The sequence below is a fragment of the Diabrotica virgifera genome, chromosome 2 (assembly GCF_917563875.1).
Source record: "Diabrotica virgifera virgifera chromosome 2, PGI_DIABVI_V3a".
Lineage (NCBI taxonomy): Eukaryota > Metazoa > Arthropoda > Insecta > Coleoptera > Chrysomelidae > Diabrotica > Diabrotica virgifera.
Genome location: NC_065444.1, coordinates 81,415,233 through 81,436,487, shown reverse-complemented (window position 1 = coordinate 81,436,487; position 21,255 = coordinate 81,415,233). Strand labels below are relative to the sequence as shown.

At 33.2% G+C, this 21,255-nt stretch overlaps 1 protein-coding gene across 1 annotated transcript in view; it reads right to left on the bottom strand.

The window, feature by feature from the left end:
- LOC126879536 (juvenile hormone esterase-like) overlaps positions 1–16,037 on the bottom strand; it is a 37,547-nt gene extending 21,510 nt beyond the window's left edge. Inside the window, exons 1-5 of the mRNA XM_050642690.1 lie at positions 15,771–16,037; positions 7,065–7,202; positions 1,221–1,374; positions 968–1,159; positions 567–745 (exon numbers count right to left, since the gene is read on the bottom strand). Coding sequence (XP_050498647.1) covers positions 567–745; positions 968–1,159; positions 1,221–1,374; positions 7,065–7,202; positions 15,771–15,989 — 882 coding nt within the window. The 5' untranslated portion in view covers positions 15,990–16,037. The remainder of the gene's footprint in view (positions 1–566; positions 746–967; positions 1,160–1,220; positions 1,375–7,064; positions 7,203–15,770) is intronic.
- Between the last annotated feature and the right edge of the window lie 5,218 nt (positions 16,038–21,255).

Genomic DNA, 21,255 nt, shown 5'->3' with positions numbered 1-21,255 from the left:
ATTATTTTTTGCCAATTTGACTAAAATTGGCAAAATTACCGACTAAAACATCTAGAAAGTTGCGTATGAGTTTAGCGAACAGACTATAACACATCTTTGTAGTATTTAATAACAAAGAGATTCGTTTCTTCGCAAAAATCTTCTAAATAGTTATAATACAAAAAGAAATATGGTAGGTGAAAATGGTTTGTTTTTTTTTGTGCATGCTCAAATCGGTGTATTCAACTTGAAATAACAGAGAAACGGTCGATTTTAGGTGTATAATGCTACCAATTCCTTTTATTGTTCTTGAAAAGACCTTTAAAATGAGCAATATTAAATGTCGATTACATTTAAACTAAGTGAGATCTGTTATTATGCAAAAAATTTCATGACTAATATATGTTAAAAAGTATGCCCCCAAGATAAAAGCGCTATAGTATATAGGGTAGACTTTATTTTTTGAGCTATTCCCTAGTTACTGTGAAAATATTAAGTAAATCGATGTAGTAGGATGGAATTCGGAGCCAAATACCCTCATTGACTGCCCTACTATTATGATTTCGTGTGAAACAAAAGTATTTTACCTTTTGAATATCGTTGGCTTCTGCATTCTGGAGAATATTTAACAACTCCTTCGTATCGTTAGATTTAAACTCAGGATCCACAAGTCTACCAAGTGCTAAGGCTGTATTGGTTTCATCATCCTGTGTAAGCAAACCACTAATTGTACTTGCACTTTGCATTATTGCGGCATGAAACAATTCTAAGAAAAATATAAGAAAAAAAAATATCAACACAGAATCAAATTAAACTAATAAAGGACAGATTAACTAGTACGAGTCAAATACAAATTAAAATTATTGTGACAATGTTTAAATATGGACTAATATAAATAGATTTTAAATAGTTGCAAATTAGTGTCTATATTTGTACTCCAATATTGCCCTACACTCTCCTTGGACTCACATAAATTCTCGTTACTTACGTTTGCCGTTTTCCCATGGTCCTATAAGATGATAGCCAACAGATAATGATCCTGAACTCTCACCAGCTATAGTCACATGATCTGGATTTCCACCAAACAAATTAATATTTTTATTCACCCATTCCATAGCAAACCTCTGGTCTTTAAGTCCGATATTCAGAGGAATAACTCCATCGTTAGTCCCAACAAAACCTAGAAACATTGTTTAAATATAATAGGAACGTGTACATGTAAATCATGAGTTAGGTATTACCAAAAGGTCCCAGTCTGTAGTTGAACGTTACAACGACAATGCCAGCATCCATTAGATATTTTGGTCCAAAGTAATCGATTGTAGCAGCTTCAAAAACAAATGCTCCTCCATGGATCCATAATAATACAGGAAGAAAGTTGTTGCTGCCAGGTTTCTGTAAAATATTTTTCTGGTTAACATTTACCTTCAAATCTGAAGACACCGCGGTTAACAGTCAACGAAGGGAATGAGGCAAAAAGGAACTTGGTAGGAGCATATTATACCCGTTGCCCCGAAACCTTCGTTAATATTGACAGAAGTAGCAGAAGATGGAAATCATAACGGCTGTCCTGAAGAAGCAGAAGGATTGGTACTTAAGCTGCTTCTTTGATTTTATTGAATAAAACTATATTTGTTTTTATTGAATAAAACCGAAACTTTATTTCGGTTCAGATAACGTTATATTTACAATCTACAATTCTGCCGTGTTAAGGTAAAAGGCAGTAAGTGACATTTTTGTCAAAAATGAGATATTAATGTATCCTACCTAAGTAGTAACTAATCTTACTTTTACAGAGGGTTTGGTGCACATTTATAGTCAACTTATACCAGAACTAGCCATGGCAAAAAGCAGTAACTAACAAAGAAACTCTCAATGTGATGGTAGCAGGCAGTAACCAACGTAATAACTTAATTACTGCTGTTTGCCTAAACAGAGATCTGGAACATAATTTTTAATGTAAATGTAAACGGCAGTATCTACTTAGTAAAGTAGATACTGCTATTTTCCTTCACATTTGTATTATATATCATGGAATAATCCAGTATCTTCTCAGATACTACCATTTGCATAAAGATCACTTGATTTAACATCCGTTAAAATAAACACATGACATCGCGCGGAAAGTGTAATTTGCAGTTCCTGCTCGTACTTAGATTTGTTTAGTCTACTGTTTGAAGTGTATGTAAGGTATTGTATTTTGTGGGGTGCACCAAAAGTATTTAAATAACATGTTCACCCCACGGGGTAAATATTAATGTCCTTAATAATACAAGCAGGAGCATTAGCTCAAGATGGTAGGTATATTTATGTTTTTAAAATTAATGTTTTTTTGTTATCAACGCGTAATATGTCTCTTGAGTCTGTAAGAATTAAGTTTGAAGCAACTGGTACATCTTACTTAAAATGGCTACAGCACTCTGAAAAGGCCAAAAAAGGAAGATTTGAATACAAACAGGATGTAACACAGGAAAAAGTGGAAACCGAAGTAGTAAGGAGTGTAGACTTACAGAAAGTTATAATGCTACCCAGGATTCCCGGAAGCCAGAAGACATTTTTTACAAGACGACTTGTGGCTTTTCATCTAACCTTTGCATCAATGGCAAACAAGAAGCATTAAAAAAACATATCAGTCTTGTGGCATGAAGGAATGGCTGGAAGAAAGACACAAGAAATTGCGTCTGCATATTGTAGAGCTTTAGTTTGAAGAAGGAGACCCCGTTAAAGTATTGTATTGGACAGACAATTGCTCAGCTCAAAATAAAAATTGGTGCTTATTTACCATGTTTGTCACAATGGTAAATTCAAAATGATTGCCACCTCTGAAATTACCCTTAAATATTTTGAGACAGGCCACACCTTCATGAGTGCGGATTCTGTTCATCACTGTGTGGAAGACAGCATGAAGATCACAAATTAAGGAAATATTTACGACTTCAACGATTTTATCAAGGCTGTAGAAAAGTCAAATGAAAAAAAAATGAACCTAATTTGTATAAAAAACGAAGGTGTTTTAAATTGGCAATCTGGAGATTCAAAAGCCAAATAATAAAACGGATAGACCTTTGCTTTGCGATATGTATATCTGTGGTAATACAGTTCAGACGAGGCAGTCGATTACTTTTTTTATAAAAATAATATTAACGACAAAAGTTTCAAAGAATATAATTTTCTTAAAGCAAATTTTAAACTAGAAATTCCTAGTAAATTACGCGATAATTGTAGAGGTCTTCCTAAGGCTTTGGCCACACGGGCGATTTTTTACGGCGCCGTAAGAGCCGTAAAAATAAGCGCGGAAATGGGTCCCACGCTGAGAATAGTAGATGGCCAGACTAAGCTGTAAAATATCGCGCAGCAACATCGAACCGGCCGCGGCCCATCTTTGGCGTCGTGTCACAAACGAAGGGACGAATTAAGTTTATTGGCCGACGAAGCAGTGCCAATATAACGATTGTTAAATCAATAATGTCCGTGATTAAAAAAAGATAAATGCACGAAATAAAAAATAAACACCAAGATATCTAGTAAGTATGCAGCGTACTGAACGAAATTTATAGCAGCTCATCTAGCCAAAACAACGACCCAAAACCTGTATTTTCATCTCACGACACGCCGTAATTTACATCCACCTGTGGCCAAGCTTTTTACAGCGCTTACTTCCGCGTAACTATACGGCGCTTACTGCTCTTACGGTGCCGTAAAAAATCGCCCGTGTGGCCAAAGCCTAAAGCAAAAGAAACAAGATATAATTTCGCAACTGGGCCCTCTCATACCTGAAAACAGACGGCATTTTTGACTTTCATTAAAAGATGAGGTAGAAAACTTAATAAATTTCTAATAGTTTTTTTACTATTATGTAATTAATTAAGACTTTTTTCTTTTTCTAATGTGAATTACATTTGATTTTTTATTTGATTACACTACCGCTTTATTCTGCATTTTTGTTTTATTTTTAAAACCGATATTTAGGTACTATAAAGCTGACAATTCTACATTTCTGCTTAAGAAAACAACTTCAGTATTAGGACACACAGCAGTAACTGCTGAATTTTCAGCCAAAAAAGAGGTAACACAATTGTTTGATTTGTCAAAAATTAAGACATATTTTTTAATGTTTTTTAACGTTTTCTGCTTAAAATCAAAGAAATAATAAATTGAGTGAAAGAAAAAATCTTAAATTTCAAATAACTCAAAACCATTATTTTGGTACTTACTGCTTTTTACCTTATCACGGCAGAATTGGTGTCGATACACAACTGTCAAAGATTACACTATTGATCTAACACACTTTTTCGAAATACCCATGGTTAATAATAATATACGATTAAATAATTGATGGATTCGACCGTTACTTGATGGAAGTTCATTTTTTCTAACACTAAAACACTGAAAACGTTTGTTCTTTATACTTCCACAAAATTTATTACAACTAAGTGACTACAGCTGTTTCGGCAGAGTGCCTTTCTCAAGTGATATAGTTTACGATGTGTTTGCCTTTTTAAGTCTTTAACTGAAGAGGTTGAGGAGTGGGGAGCTGTTTGTCTCGAGTTGGTCATTCAGAATTATATCTGTATTTTTCAATTTATTAATTTTCATAGATTCTAAAAATTATAGCTTAAGGCCTTTATTTTAAATATGTAGAATTTTAAACTCTTCATTGAAAGGATGATTATGATCTAGAATGTGAAGTGCGTATGTAGAACTGTCTGTTTTTCTATTGTTGAAAGCCCTTTTGTGTTCTGCTATTCGTTTGTCAAAGGTTCTGCAAGTTTGACCGATGTAAGTTTTCAGACAGTCACCATAAGTTAGTTTGTACACACCACTCTGTAGTTGCTTTCTCTTTCGGCTTTTATTGTTCTTAATATATTTGCTTAAGTTGTTGTTAGTTCTGAAAGCTGGTGTTATTCCTTTCTTTTTTATGTATCTGGCTGTTTTTGTTGTTATCTTGATAGTATATGTGAGAGCAGAAGGTACTGGATTCTTTCTGTGATGGTGGATACACTAATTTCAGGGCTTTCTTATGGAGTTTTTGGTTTAAAATTTTGTTAACTGTTTGTTCGTTATAGCCATTGTTTACTGCTATTTGTTTAATGATGTTTAGTTCTATCTCAAAGTTATTTTTTGTCATGGGAATTTCTGTCAGTCTATGTATCATGCTATGGTAGGCTGCTAATTTGGGTTGTGTAGGATGGGATGATGAATTGCGTATGGCTGTGTCAGTATGGGTAGGTTTATGATATACGGAGAACTCATGTTTGTTGTGTAGTCGGGTAATCGTTACATCTAGAAAGTTTATGGAATTATTCTGTTCTGTTTCTATTGTAAACTCAATATTACTATGAAGTGAATTAATGTATGATGGAAATTGGTCAAGTTGTCTGTTAGTTCCTGTAAAGCAGCGTTTCCCAACCGGTGAGTCGCGAGCCACTAGTGGGTCGCGGACAGGTTTCAGGTGGGTCGCGGCTTGGCTCTTACAGTAGCTGAATAACGTAGATATATATCATCATGGGTGAGGGATGGGTCGCGAATATGAAAAAATATCAGAAGGTGGGTCGCCAGACATAAAAGGTTGGGAACCACTGTTGTAAAGCATACTAGTATATCATCCACGTATCTCCACTAATATAAGAACTGTTTAAATACGGGATGTTTAGAAATTGTCGTTTCAAGTTGGTTCATAATATATCTGATAGCAATGGGCTTAGATGATTACCCGTAATAAGTCCTGCACTGTTGTTTGTGTATATTTGATTATTGAATTCAAAATAGTCTTGATTTATGCAAATTTCAAGGAGGTGTAAAATTTCAGATGTAATGATCGGATTTGTACTATTATGGTGTAAAAGATTTTTAACTAAAACAAAAGTTTCTGTAGGAGGAACACTAGGAAAAAGATTTTTTACGTCAAATGAAATTAGTCTGGAGTTGTTGGGTAATTGAAAATGTTGTATTTTATTAACTAGTCCTAGTGTATTTACGGCGAATTTAGGTGAAAATTAGCCCCCATTTTTTATTGCAGATTTGGATTCCTTATTTAAAATTAAGCAACTTTAATTGGAGACATTTTTTCGAATTTTGGATAGATGACGCTATAATTGGAAAAAACGATTGTTGGGAATGTCAAATTAAGTTAAAAAATGGAGAGTCCCCACTAAAATGGGAAACTTTGCTTCACTTTTTTTAGTTTTAGGACCTACTCTTCATAACCAGGCCCCCATAATGCTCGAGTGACTGCACATTTAGCATACTTTCCTCCCCTACTATAGAATTGCGTATATAGTATCGTTTCTATCGTCTGTATATAGTATCTGGGATATTAGAAATTTGTTAAAATTAATTACTCTACTTTCTCCTTTCATAACCATTTGTAATGCCTTTTCAAATAGAGATTCGAAAATAAATTCGAAATATATTCGAAAGTACTAGTGAAAATATGCAGCCTTACCTATTCTTTTACATAAATTGAAGATCTGAAGATGTTTATGGATAGATCTGTTGATTCTTAGGTCCATCGCTTAGGATACAAAGAATAGCAAAAATACAATGACCCAACATTTTAAGCAATCAATAGATATCAACAACCTACACTAAGATCTCTTCTTTCCAAAAATACAAACCCTAAAATACACTTATAGCAAAAATAGGCCCTCGTGTTACTAAATGAAGAAGGCTCCCTTGTTACTTGTCAGTAGACTGTAGCAGGTTCTAGTTAACAATATCGAAAGAAGAAGTCAGCAATAACAGTTTACCAATATCGAAACGCCAAAAAAAATTCAAAATTTAATTCCTATTACAGTTTTTTAATAATAATTGTTTAGAACCAATTCTGTTGATACGATTGTAATATTTTGCTTGTACTTGCAGTAATTGGAATACTTATGATATACTGATAATCTGATTTTGATCAAAATTGTGATTTACAATCTTTTGGAAAAGATCTATCGAATGCACATTTAACAAGGTCATAAATTTGAGCAAACTCCATAGCTACTTTTTACTAATATGAGTTACTATAATGTAATAAATATAATTCTTTATTGTATATATTTAAAAACATCATTTAATCTGGATTAAAAACTACTTACTTGTGGCGAGTAAACATTGATATATAGACAATCTTCACTTAGCTTAAGGTTGATTAATGGTGATGAGGCTTGATAACAAATGTTTGTATTTTTGGTGGTATCGAGAACATGTGTCCAAGGCTTCGCTGGTTTGGCTAGCTGCAACAAAATATATTACTTATGGAAAATGTAGGTTACCATTGTTCACTACAACCGCATTTTATGCTTATTAAGACTCACCATATAGCAACGAAATAGCATTGGTCCATAAATATAAATACTTAGGATATGAAATTCAATTTTACTAAAAAAAATGATTTTATTAACGTTTCGACGCCCAAATCGGGTGTCGCTGTCACCCGTTGTCGTTGTCGTTTTATTGTAAAATATTAATTAATATTTTTTGTATTTTGACAACGACACCCGATTGGGGCGTCGAGACGTTAATAAAATCATTTTTTTTTTAGTAAAATTGTGGCTTATTTCCCATTAAAACGAGTTAATTGCAAAGATGCCACAAGAAAATAGCTTTAGAACAACATGAAATTTAAATTGACACGAACAATCAAACTTCCAGATTACAAAGAAGGATCACCTTAGCATGGGCCGCATGTGTAGCTCTATCAGGCAACTTCAAGAGCAGCATTCCAAATTATTTGAAGAAAAAGACGTTCGATCAGTGTGTGCTTCCAGTCATGACTTACGGCGGCGAAACATTATCTATAACCCAGGCCACAGCAACCAAATTTAAAGTGGCCCAAAGAAAAATGGAACGGTCACTACTTGGACTGACTCTCACAGACAAAATTAGAAACGAGGAAATTAAAAGAATACTCCGGTAAACTTACGCATCCGAGGCTACAAAAATTACCATCAAGCTGAAAATTGGCAGGATTGTTCAAGATTCCATCATAAATTAAATCTAAAAAGTCCTCATAAATCTGAACCGTGCTAAAAATTTTACGCGGTGTCAAAGGTCACCAAATATGGCTTTTAGCGATTTTCAGCGAAACGGTAAGTTTTATCGTAAAATTAGTTCTAACAAAAAATGTAGACTAGATAATTATCTATAAAAAATGCCTTATTACTTTTTTTCCTGAGAGCCACCCTTTTTGAGATATAACGATTCAAAAAGTGGTAATCGTCATAATATGCGCACACGTTTCCACACCACCTTTGAGGTAGTGTACTTAGCGCGTTTTTTTAACGTGGTTTCCCCAGTAGGCCTATTCCACAGATCTGTTATTCTGTTTAATTTAAAGCTATTTAATAATTGATATTGGCAAGGGTTAAAAATGATAAAAGTTATATAAAGCGGTATAAATTAAAAAAAAAAGGAAAATTTGTCAAACTGGTTCATAATTTTCTAATACTTCTGCTTCCCTTTTTCTTCTTCTCATTGTTCTTCTTCCTCTTCTTCATCTTCTAGTTCTTCTTCTTCTTCTTCTTCTTCTTGTTCATCCTGGGTGCAAGTAAATTGTCCCAATAATGACACATCGCATGGCTCCTCGATAGAATCAAATGAATCCTCAATTGTTGGTGATTCAACATTGGAGCACGACCGGTTTTAACAATTAGTGCATGCTACCGAACAAAACAGTCCAACTTTCTTGCAACCACATTTAGCGCTACATCCCTTTTTACATTTGCAAAAAAATGTGTTCAGGAGTTTTTCCGGCGCAGGGGGGAGTAAAGTTTGAATTGGTTCTAATAAACTGTCGACTAATTTCCATCCCCAGTCTTTTGGATCTAGCTGATAACCAATCCACACTTGAACTTGGTAATATATCCGAAAAAGATGTTGATGAGTAGCCGCTGAGGTTGGAGAAAGACAAGATAACTGAACTTGTTTTTTGTTTCGAGTACTTTTAAAAAAACATGCATATCGAAACTTATCTAAGCACGTAGTTTTCTTAGGCGCTCCATACATAGAGAGAAGAAAGCTAATTCCGTTGGAAATAACTTCTTGTGGAGTTGAATTAGTTCTTTTTTTTAAACTTCAGCACATTCAAGTAAATCTTGTTTTTCAAACATTTTAAAAACAGTCGTTTTACCCCTCCTGAAAATGCAGATGTCGTATTACAGCCAGTTATTGCGTGTAAAAATAGTATATGATTTTGACATTTTTAAAAGTAGATAAACTTTTCGATGAATATATTTCCGATTGGTGTTGAGCTTTTCCAGGTTTAAAAAAAAAAGATAGATTTTCGATTGGAGTTCTACCAGTGAGTAATACGAGCAAGTCTACATCTTTACCTACAACAATAGTTGTATTTGTTAAATTGAATTGCTCTATGGCTGTTTCAATAAACTTATCTTTCAGCATTGAAATGAACCGAGATTTGTTTTGAATATTTGCAAGAAATTTCTGTTGAGTGGTAGATACTGTCATATATTGATCAAATAAAATATTAGAAAATGAAGATGTTGCGGAAGTTCTACGACGTTGTTCTGCAGCTTTAATATTTCTCGTAAAATCATTATAGTTATCAAATACGACAGTAACACTGGGACCAAAATGACGCCGTACATACTGAACGTATTAATCTAAGATAACTTTGAATGTTTCTTCGCTATCCCACATGTTGTAAAAAATAGTTATTAATAATATGTAAACTGTAAGTTTAAGCATAGTTTTATGTTTATGTACACTATGTCAATGTGTCTGACAGTAGTTAGTTATTTATATATTAATTTGTCATGTAGAAGTTTTTCATTCAAACTTAAAAGGCACCATTTATGATTTCATTCTAGATATTAAAATAAAATCCTAATACCACACAATGCGATGTAGTAGACATCCTCCATCAATGATGTATGTCGCTTTTATGTTGTTATGAATTATTATAAGTTAATACTTTGTCATATCAATTTACTATTTTTGTTGGAATTAAGCCGTAAAATTCAAATAATTCTTATTATTTTCGCATTACATTCACTTTGTAAAGATTTTTTTGTTGGCACTGTAATATAATACAGCTTATACATTGCATCCCTCGGTAGACCGCAAGCTGTATAGTAGAAACATTATCATATTTATAATCTTATATTATTATGTGTAATATAAGTTAAGTTGACCGATGTAATATTATGTTTACTTGTATTACAGCTTCAGTGATATACCTACCTGGTGTACTAATACATATCATATTATGGCGATTAGAAGTCTTTCAACTCTTTAAATCGTTGTATCTCAAAAACAGTCGCTCTTAGGAAAAAAACTATTAAGATGTTTTTTATAGATAATTATCTAACCTACATTTTTTGCTAGAGCTAATTTTACGATAAAACTTACCGTTTAGCTGAAAATCGCTAAAAACCATATTTGGTGACCTTTGACCCCGCGTAAATTTTTTAGCACGGGTCGGATTTATGAGAACTTTTTAGATTTCATTTATGAAGGTATTTTGAACAATCCTGCCAATTTTCAGCTTGATGATAATTATTGTAGCCTCACTCCTATTTTTGAGTCTAACTAGACCGGTCTAAAGGACAGGCGTCACAGATGTCATAGAGCGAGTAGCATGGCTGAAGTGGAATTGGGCGGGCCACGTAGCCAGAATGAAAGACAGGAGGTGGATCCAAAAAATTACAGTGTGGAGACCATGAGCAGATAGAAAAAGTAAAGGTAGACCACCTACACGATGGAGAGACGACGTCGAAAAGGATTGCTGGAAATTGGTTGCACAAAGTCCAAGATCGACAAGACTGGAAGAAATTAGAGGAGGTCTATATTTAATTTTGGATGCAGAAGGCTGAGTGATGATGATGATGATGATGAAGACTCACCAGCAATGCCTGATTGAAGGTGACTTGGAGAGAAAAAAGGTGAGATTTTGAAGAAGACCTTCTACATAACAAAAGGGTATGGTATAGCTTCTTTACGTGATCTACTTTAGATTCAAGAAAATAGGCACTATCATTAGTGCCTAAATGAAAATACTCCTATATTGTTGACACCGCAATTGCGTAATATACCTAATGTCAGACAGTTTCTCGTTCCTTATCGCAGAGTCTTCAGTTAAGTTCTCCATCGTAAATGCCTATTTGATTGATGATTTATCTTCTGCTGCATGCCTGGTTAACAATCCTGTACCATTTAAAGCAAGTTCCTGTTACTATCAATCAATATTTTTCCTTATGTCTGCTTTAGGATTCTATTCCAAGGTTTTAAATATAAAACCGGAAGTTCGAGGTCAAATTGATCACCTTCAATACCAACCTTGGGTTATAAGTTTTTATTCGACACCTTACTGGTCATTCTATCTCGTATAATGATAGAGGAGTTGTATATAAAATTGTAATATAATTTTCATGGAAAACTTAGAAAACTAAACAACAAAAACAGACAACTATACTATTGAACGTGTGGATGCTTTCACATATCTGGGCACAGGAATAAATCAGAAGAATTCCGCAAGTAGCTAAATTAATGCACGTATTTCCAGCGGGAATCGTATATACTCTGCTCAAAAAAGATTGACGACATCGAAATTATTAGACGAAAGAATCAAAATCACCATCTAAAGATCATTGATTAGACTCGTAGTATCCTATGGTTGTGAAACATGGGTAATGACAAAAAGGGATGAAGCCCTCTTTGAAACTCAGGACATTCAAGAGAAAAATACTGAGAAGAGAATATGGTCCGGTGCAAGAGGAAGACAGCACATGGAGAATCAGGTGAAACGAGGTTAATGAATCGATTGAAGGTTATGATATTTTACCTACGATTTGTGAAAAGTCAAAGACTAACATGGCTGGAACATGTGCAGAGACAAAACGATGCCAAAACAACAAAGAAAATATTACAATGAAAGCTGATAGAAAGGCGAAAAAAGGAAGACCCAGAACGACATGGTTGGATGACGTGTAAGATAACCTTAATACCATAAACATAAGACAATGGAGAAGAAGGGCACAAGAGAGAACTGAATGTAAGGACATAGCCAGACAGGCAAAGACCCATCCAGGGTTATGATGCCAAAAGTTTTCAATATAATTATTATCCTGTCTCCTCTGGTCATCTATGGATACAAAACAAAAACTGCGAGCCCAAATTACTTATAAAGAGTCTTCTTCTTTTAGTGCCTATTCGTTTCGAATATTGGCGATCATTCTGGCTATAATTATTTTATTAACTGATGCTTTAAATAGATGAGTTGTTGTCGTGGAGAACCCTTTCCTCAGGTTCTTTAACCACGATATTATTCTTCTCCCAATTCCTCGCATTCCGAATACTTTACCTTGAAAGATTACCTTCAGTAACCTGTATTTATATCCGTTTCTCATTATGTGTCCTAGATATTCTAACTTTCCCCTTGTAATGGTATACATCACCTCTCTTTCTTTGCCCACTCTTCGTAATACGGTCTCGTTGGTTATCTTGTCCGTCCATGATATCCTTAGGATTCGTCTGTATAGCCACATCTCGAAGGCTTCAAGTTTTTTCTCCATTGCTTCAGTTAGTTTCCAGGATTTAACTCCGTAATATAATATTGAGAATATATAACATCGTAGGAGCCGTATTTTTATCTCCAGATATAGGTTGTGGCTTTTAAAGAGTTTGGCCACGTTATTTAATGCACTCCGTCGGTCTAGACGGTTTAGTTAGCTGAGGCGCAGTCGATCGACAAGTTTAGTGGATTTGCGATTTGTGATCGCTGGTTCGAGCCTCAGCTAGGTCATGAAATTAATAAAGTGCCAACGCCGTAGTATATAACTCAATAGAGTCTACGGCTTGGTCTAGAATTAACTGGCGTCTGATCGGCCTATGGAGGAGCGGTACGGCAAGGGATAAGGGCTTGCGACTTGGTAATGTTCCTCCATAGATCCCTACCGAAGGGCGTTGACGCCTAAAAACGGTGTATATATATTATATTGAATGCACTCCTAGCCTTCTCTATTCTACATTTTATTTCTTGTGAGTGATCCCATTGTTCGTTTACTATTGTTCCAAGATAGTTATACTGTTTTACTCGGTCCACTGGTGTATTATTGATAAGTAGTTGGGCTTCTCTAATTTTATTTTTGGTGATGATCATAAATTTAGTTTTTGATATATTTACTTGAAGTCCAAATCTTTCACTTATTTCATTTACTTTGTTTATTAGTTGCCGTAAACTGTTTAAGCTGTCTGCAAAAGTAACGGTGTCGTCTGCATAGCGGATGTTGTTTAGGCGTTATCCATTTAGAAGTATTCCATGTTCGCAATTTTCCAAGTCTTCACTAAATATTTCCTCTGAATATAGGTTAAATAATATAGGTGAAAGTATACAATCTTGTCTAACGCCTCATAGAATCTGGATCGTTCACCTCCAAGATTCGTTCCTATTTGTGGCTGATTGGTTCCAGTATAAATTTTGTATTATACGTCGGTCTTTATTATCCATTTGGACTTGTGTTGAACTGCATCAAGTGCTTTTTGGTAGTTCACAAAGCAGGTGTTAATGTCGCAAGTCATATCTCTGCTTCTTTGAAATAATACCTGTAGACTAAACAGTGCATCTCTTGTAACTACGCCTTTCATGAATCCAAACTGTGTGTCTTGTATTCTCTCTTCGCATAGCTTGTATATTCTACGATGTATTATTTTAAGAAAAAGTTTTAATGTATGGCTCATTAGACTTATTAGCCTATATTCTCCGCACTTTTTGCTGCCTGTTTCTTAGGTAAGGTAATACATTCTGAAACTAGCCAATCTTTTCGGATATTGCCTGTGTCATAGATATAATTGAAGATTTTACATAGTATTCGTAAAGATTCATCATCAAGAAGTTTAAGAAATTCAGATTATACTCCGTCTGGTCCTGGATCTCTCCTTCTGTTAGTGATATTATGGCTGCTCTGATTTCTGCCACTAGTATAGGTGGTCCTGTTTCCTCAGGTATTGGGGACTGGTTCTCCCTCTCATCATTATAAAGAGTAAAATACAGAAAAGACACGACAATAAAAGAAAAAAAAATTCGTGGATGAAATATGTCAGAAAATTTTCAACAAGAAGACATTATTTAAACAGTAGGCAACAGGGAAGATCTTTCCAGAGATATTGCTAACCTCCAATAATGGTTATAATAAACTCCACTCTTTTAGAATCCATGAATAATATAGTTCTCATTTTGTAAAGTATTTTGTCAGTATTTTTCTGTAAAAAAAAACACTGATAAATGTTTTGTTTCCAGCAAACACTGAATACTATGTATCATTATGAAATGTAAACCTAAAATAATTACACTACTTATAGGCCAGGGTAATAAGACAAAAATATACCCTGTTCGTGACACTTCAGCAGCCAGGGTACTGAAGCGTTTTTTCGACACCTAATATCTATGGGAACAAATTATAACTATCTTCTGCGTAGGATCTAGCTGCCATTTTTATTTATAAACAATTAACTGTCAAAAAATGGCATTTTCCCCTTTTTTTTCAAATCAACGGAAAACAGTGAAACTTATGATTTTTTTAGTACAAATATTTTCGAGATTATGAAAAAAGCTTTAAATTGACTTATTACAAAGTTTCATATACTCATTTAATGTTAATATAATTGCCAAAAAAGTCGGAATTGCAAAAAAAATATTTTCTCAATAACTGTTGTAAAAATTAGTGTACAGCTTTGAAATTTTTATCAAATGAGGGTTCTTTGGTGCTTAATATGCGATAAAGATTTGAAAGCGATTCCATCAATTGTTTAAATTTTATTCAAATTGTTTATCCCAGAGAGCATTTTTTTGCAATAACATAAGTCAGAAAAAAATGACCTTAGAACCATTCCGCATGTGTCAAATGAAAGACCATGAGCTACATTTTCAACATGGTTTAAAAAAGTGAATAAAAAATGCATCTATTAGTAATAAATAATTATGCAAAAGTATCGTCAATTTTTCCTTATTAACTTTTTGAATAACTTTTTCAAAAAAAATTAACTTTTTTACCCTGTTTTAAGTGCACAACTATCAAGTAATCTTATAATTGATAAAAAATTGTAATAAATATGTATATTTTCTTATATAACAAAATAAAAAGTTTATAAGGAAAGATTTACGATACTTTTGCATAATTATTTATTACTAATAAATGCAATTTTTATTCACTTTTTTAAACCAAGTTAAAAATATAGCTCATGATCTTTTATTTGACACATGTGGAATGGTTCTAACGTCATTTTCTTCTGACTCATGATATTGCAAAAAATGCTCTCTGGGAAAAACAATTTGAATAGAATTTAAAGAATTGAATGAATTGCTTTGAAATTTTTATAACCTATTATGCATCAAAGAACCCTTATTTGACAAAAATTTCAAAGCTGTACACTAATTTTTACAACAGTTATTGCGAAAATATTTTTTTTTTGCAATTCCGAACTTTTTTCGCAATTCTATATTAACAATGAATGAGTATATCAAACTTTGTAATAGGTCATTTTAAAGCCTTTTCCATAATCTCAAAAATATTTGTACTAAAAAAACCATAAGTTTCCCTGTTTTCCATTGATTTGAAAAAAAAGTGAAAAATGCCATTTTTTGACATTTAATTGTTTATAAATAAAAATGGCCGCCAGATCCTACGCAGGAAATAGTTACACCTTGCTCTTATAGGTATTACCTGTCGACAAAACGCTTCAGTACCCTCGCTGTTCAAGTGTCATGGAAAAAACCGTATTATCCTGGACTATTAACAAAATCATTGGATAAATATAAACGGTGTTAAATTTAAAAATAGCCTTACTTGAAATCTGTTTTCTCCTATAGGTGGTGCAGCATACGGGATTTCTTGGAAAGCATAATAGTCGTTACCCTTCTCACTTTTAAGGATATGTCCACGAATTTTTCCTTCCTCTAGTTGCACTATAGTCCCATCATATTCATAGCTTTTTGCTATACTTTCCTGTATAGCAATTATTGCACTGATTATTATAACTACTTGCAATGTGTTAAACGCTTCCATGATCACTTATTTTAGTTAATGAATTTGTTCTGTGAGAAATACTGATACATTTTTGTATATATACCTACCATTTCTTGTAAAATAAAAAATATTTTAAAATATTTATCTTAAAAGTCGAATGATTTCTTTTCATAGAATGATAACTATCTAATATTCAAAGTATTAGTTATTGAAACTAGAATTTAAATACTTTACATGTACTTAAACATTGACCTAGTACTTAATAAGGCTAAATATTTTGTCACGATATGTCAAATATACTGTTAATTTCTGATCCAAATGGAGATCAAAAGTTCGTTAGTCTTTCCCCTCACTATGAATACTTTTGCCTTATGTTTGCGAAATCTCAAGTTTCCTGGATACTTCTAGTACACAAGTGTGGATCCTCTTCTAAGAGGACACAAACATCTAAAGATTTTTTTCAGTTGATGCAGATTTTCTGCCCCTGATTTGGACAAATCTTTTCTTAACCAGTTTCGTTAAACTTTTTCACAACTTTGCTGACAATAAACCTTGCTAGGGAATTTGGGTTAGGATATAAATTATTGAATGGTGCAGAAGATATAATTCTGAACTATACGCAGCATACAACGAACCCGACGTCATAACATCCATAAAAATCGGACGTCTCCGATGGATGGGCCATGTTGAACAGATGTTGGAGACCGAAACACCAAAACATATAATGAGGCAAACACCTGTAGGGAGAAGGTCAAAGGGAAGAACCAAACTTAGATACATAGAACAAGTGGAACAAGATCTGAAAACACTTGAGGTTGCCCACTGGAAGAACAAAGCAAGGAACAGACAGAATGGCGGAAAATCCTAGAACAAGCCAGGACCCAAAAAGGGTTGTCAAGCTACTAATAATGATGACGATAAATTAATGAAGATGTTACAAGTTTTTTGTTAACTTCTACGCATATACATAAATCCTAGTACAATAAAATCTCAATTCATTCGATTTCAGATATGTATATACTATAGTAATACTTAGATAAGGTTCTTGAACTCCTGTGTGGAGCATAGAGCTTTAGTGAAAACGCGCCATCGAGTTATATTTGGTCTTCCCCTCTTCTTCTTCTTCTTTAGATACAAATCCACTAATGGATGTTAGCGATCACATTGTCCATTAACTCTCTGTTTCTTGCAATACGTATCAGAGATTGTATGTCGTTAATCCCTCTTCATTGCCTTATGTTTCGGAGCCATGACATATTCTTGCATCCCATTCCTCTCTTGCCTTCAATTTTACCCTCGCTTATAAGTTAAAGAAACTGGTATTTTTCATTTCACAGGATGTGACCCAAATACATTTGAAATGTGGTGTTACAGAAGGATGCTTAGAATAGCATGGTCACAGAAGAAAACGAACACGGAAGTATTGCGAGAAATGGGTAAAGGATGCGAAATAATAAACACAATAAAAATAAGAAAGTTAAAATATCTGGGACACGTAATGAGGGGACAGCGATATGAAATGCTAAGACTGATAATACAGGGAAAGATAAGAGGCGGAAGTAGTATAGGAAGAAGGAGAGTGTCATGGTTGAAGAATTTAAGGGACTGGCTTAAATGCAGTTCTATAGAACTCTTCAGAGATAGTGATGATTAGACTTAATTTATTATGCAAAAAAAAGTATGAAATATGCGCATAAATATGCAGTATCTTATGCAAAAATATGCATATTTTTCTAGAAAATATGCATGTAATAAAAAAAATATGTACAATATTTTTTTATTTACAAAAATATTTGCAATATTATAAGTACATAACATATACAATTATTTTAACATATAAATATTATTTCGAATTTTGGTAACAGATTATCAAATGCTGTTCAAAATTTTCTAATAAAAACTTATTTTATTAAAACTTCATTCGACATAAACTGATGTACCAGGGGCATATTTCAAATTTACTATAATAGATGGTTCTAAATTAAGTGCTTCGGAAAATATCCCAGCTAGTACTTAAACCACTTCAGAAAGAACCTGGTAACCACAGTTTTTCCCATAGTTACTTTAAATTTTTTTAACATTTCCTTTCCAATAGTACTTTTAACCTTTTTACACAATGACTAAAATTCTTTTATTAAAACTTTACTCTCTAACAATGATAATTTGGAGGATTCTAATTGAGTTATAATTTTCTGAACAAAACTAAAATTTAATTTTATGAATGACAGTTGCTGTTGGAGGAAGTTATTTTGGAAGGTTTTTTAGCTTCCAATAAAGATTGGCAACTATCTTCCGTTGAAAGGTTAAATCAACAAAATGATCAGTATAGAAATTAGCTGCTTCTAACCATGTTCCCCATCGTGTTAAAATGGGTTGGGTGGCCGTGGAATAACAGGAAGCATATCTCTGTAACATTGTATTCTTACAGGTGATTTCAAGAATACCTTTTTGACGCTCGCTAGTAAACTGTTAACTAGTGGAATTTTTTTCTTATTTCCTTCGCAAATCTGTTTATTCCACGCGCTAAACAAGTGACATGTATTAAGTTTGGATAAAATAGTTTTAAATTTTGTCCTGCTTTCACCATATATGGTGCGGCATCAGATAATAAGCAATAATTTATCATTAGGCACAGCTGCAGGAAGAAAAAAGTTTACTAATGCTTCTTGTATAAACCGTGATATTGTTAGAGCGTTGGTTTTTTCCACTTGCTTACAGGAAATTAAATACGATTTTGGAAAGTTTTCATGGTACACCAATCAATAAGGGCACAATGTCTCTTCGTGACGAGTCAATGGTCTCGTCCACACATACGTAAAATAATTATTACCTATTTCGGCTTTTATATTGTGGATAACTGAGGAGTATAACAAATTGACATTATTTCTCTTTAGAGTTCGTTCACTGGGAATGTTTTGTTTGCAATATATTTTTTAAAAAATTACTGAAGTTTTCATTAGATAATTTTGAAAGTGGTATATTAGAAGATACGAATGCAAGACACAAGTCTTCGTTAAAAGTTCCTTGTTCGGTTTGTTTTTTGGAACTTGACTGAAAGCATTTGGACACTGAAGGTTGATATTTTTCACCGGATGTGGTTTTGACTTTTTAGCTAAATATTTCGCGGTTCTGACATGCTGATCTATTTGAAATTTTTTTCACATGAAATCTAAAAAAGAATATAAATATTCTATAGTTTTACCCATTTTTAAAATCTAAGATTGTATAAATAAACTAAAAATTAACCGCTTTTGCATAACAATTAAAATATTTTAGTTAAATCAAATAAAAATGGGTGTAGTAATCTTGAAAATATCAAGAAATGACTGTGCAAGAAGGAAGAACCCCAAAATATTTACAAGAGGCTCTTGGACTTTTCTGTTTACATTTAAAGAAAAAATACTCTGAAAATAAATTAAAAGCACTTAATTAATAAGTACAATATATGATATGTTTTTGTTTTTAGCAAAATTAAAGCAAACTATGCTATTGTTAGAAAAACAATGTTAGCAACCTTTCAGTAGACTATTGAATGATTTGAATTTTAAATAGGTATCCTATTTTTTATCGCAAGGAGTCTAAAAAATACCTCAAAAAGAAAAAATACATCGATTTATTGCGAACTAGCCTTGTGTCGGTACTTTTATTAAACATAATCTACTATTTTAAAATCTTTGTTTGTAGGTACCACCGTGTAAATTTTTAAAATAAAATAAAAAATAATACGTATGTACTTACCATATCCATAGATAGCTCTTTGTAAGGTTTTATTAAAGTTGAAACATTGCTTATTTTCGGCATTTTCAAAGCATAATAATTATTCATAATAACAAATACACGTTTTTTACGCCTCCAATTTTACAACAAAAGTGAAACCAAGTGAAACTGATAGTCAAAATAAAAATTTTTACCTAGAGACATAAACTGGCAGACACAAACCCTTAATTCCAGGACAAAACGTGACAAAACTATAAGCCGCTGTCTTTTATTAGTTACTATATACATTCGGATACCGAGAATTTGAATACCAAGTGATTGTAAAACAAAATTAAATATTGGCATTTCCATGTTATCTGTAAGTTTGAATATAAAAATATATTTAACATCAAAATTTCAAACTATATGCACTTTATGCTCACTTTTATAATAATATGCAAAATTTGACATTTTTGCATTTTTTATGCATTATATGCATTGCACATTTGCCTAAGTCTACTGATGATGATATCCAATCTCCGATTAGGAGACGGCACTTGAAGAAGAAGAAGACCCAGATACGCCGTTTTCCTTTTCTTGATGGTTTCGAAAAGTTGGCGTTCTTGGTTGATTCTTTTAAGAACATCTACATTTGTGACTTTCCCCGTTTATGGAATCTTTAGAATACGGCGATAAAACCACATTTCGAAAGCTTCTAATCTGTTTAAATTTCTTGTTTTGAGTGTCCAGCCCTCTACGCCATATAGCAGCATCCACCATACTTAGTAAACCTTAGTCTCAGTTTAAGATCGAACAGGTCAGTACCTTCCTGAATTTTACGAAACCTGGTCGAGCTTGCTCAATGCGACGTTTCTCCGGCATGCGGTAGGTGATACCGCAAGAAAATTTTACGTCAACACAACTCAAATACTAAACCATATTAAAACTGCAGAAGTTGGGAGCAGGTACATATACACACTACGGGAAAGTACACAGATAGTATTCTAAGAATCTTTTATAAAACAAGTTGTACAACAAAATATGTTTTCGTTTGGGCATGGCATTCCGCATGTAAGTGGTTAAGGATTAAGGCAGTGTATAAAGAAGAAGAAAATATAACCCTATTGGTATTCTAACTAAAGATCATCAACTATACAGCTTGCATGTTGTAGATGATCAAGTAATCTTTAAAGAAGATAAAGACCATATCCACTATAATATGATAAGCAAAATAAACGAACATGCCAGAATTATAAATAGACGTGATTATAATAGTCCATGTGGTGAGACCGCTCCCGTCTGAAAAACATTTCTAATTCGGTTTCTCTGCGGATTCATATTCAAAAATGTCCCTTTTAAACAAATCTGAAGGGTGCCGGACGGAATTTTTGGGCAGAGATTGTTTAAACTATTTTTTTAAACAAATACATAAGATCACCTTTTATTGCTCCAAAAAATATATTTTTAGATTTTTTAGGTCATTCTAAACAAGAAAGGTATCTTGTGATTTTTCTCAAAAATTGACAGTTTTCGAGTTATAGGCGATTTAAAATCTAAAAAATGCGAAAATACGCATTTTCGAGGCTTAAAAACTCATATTTAAATTAGT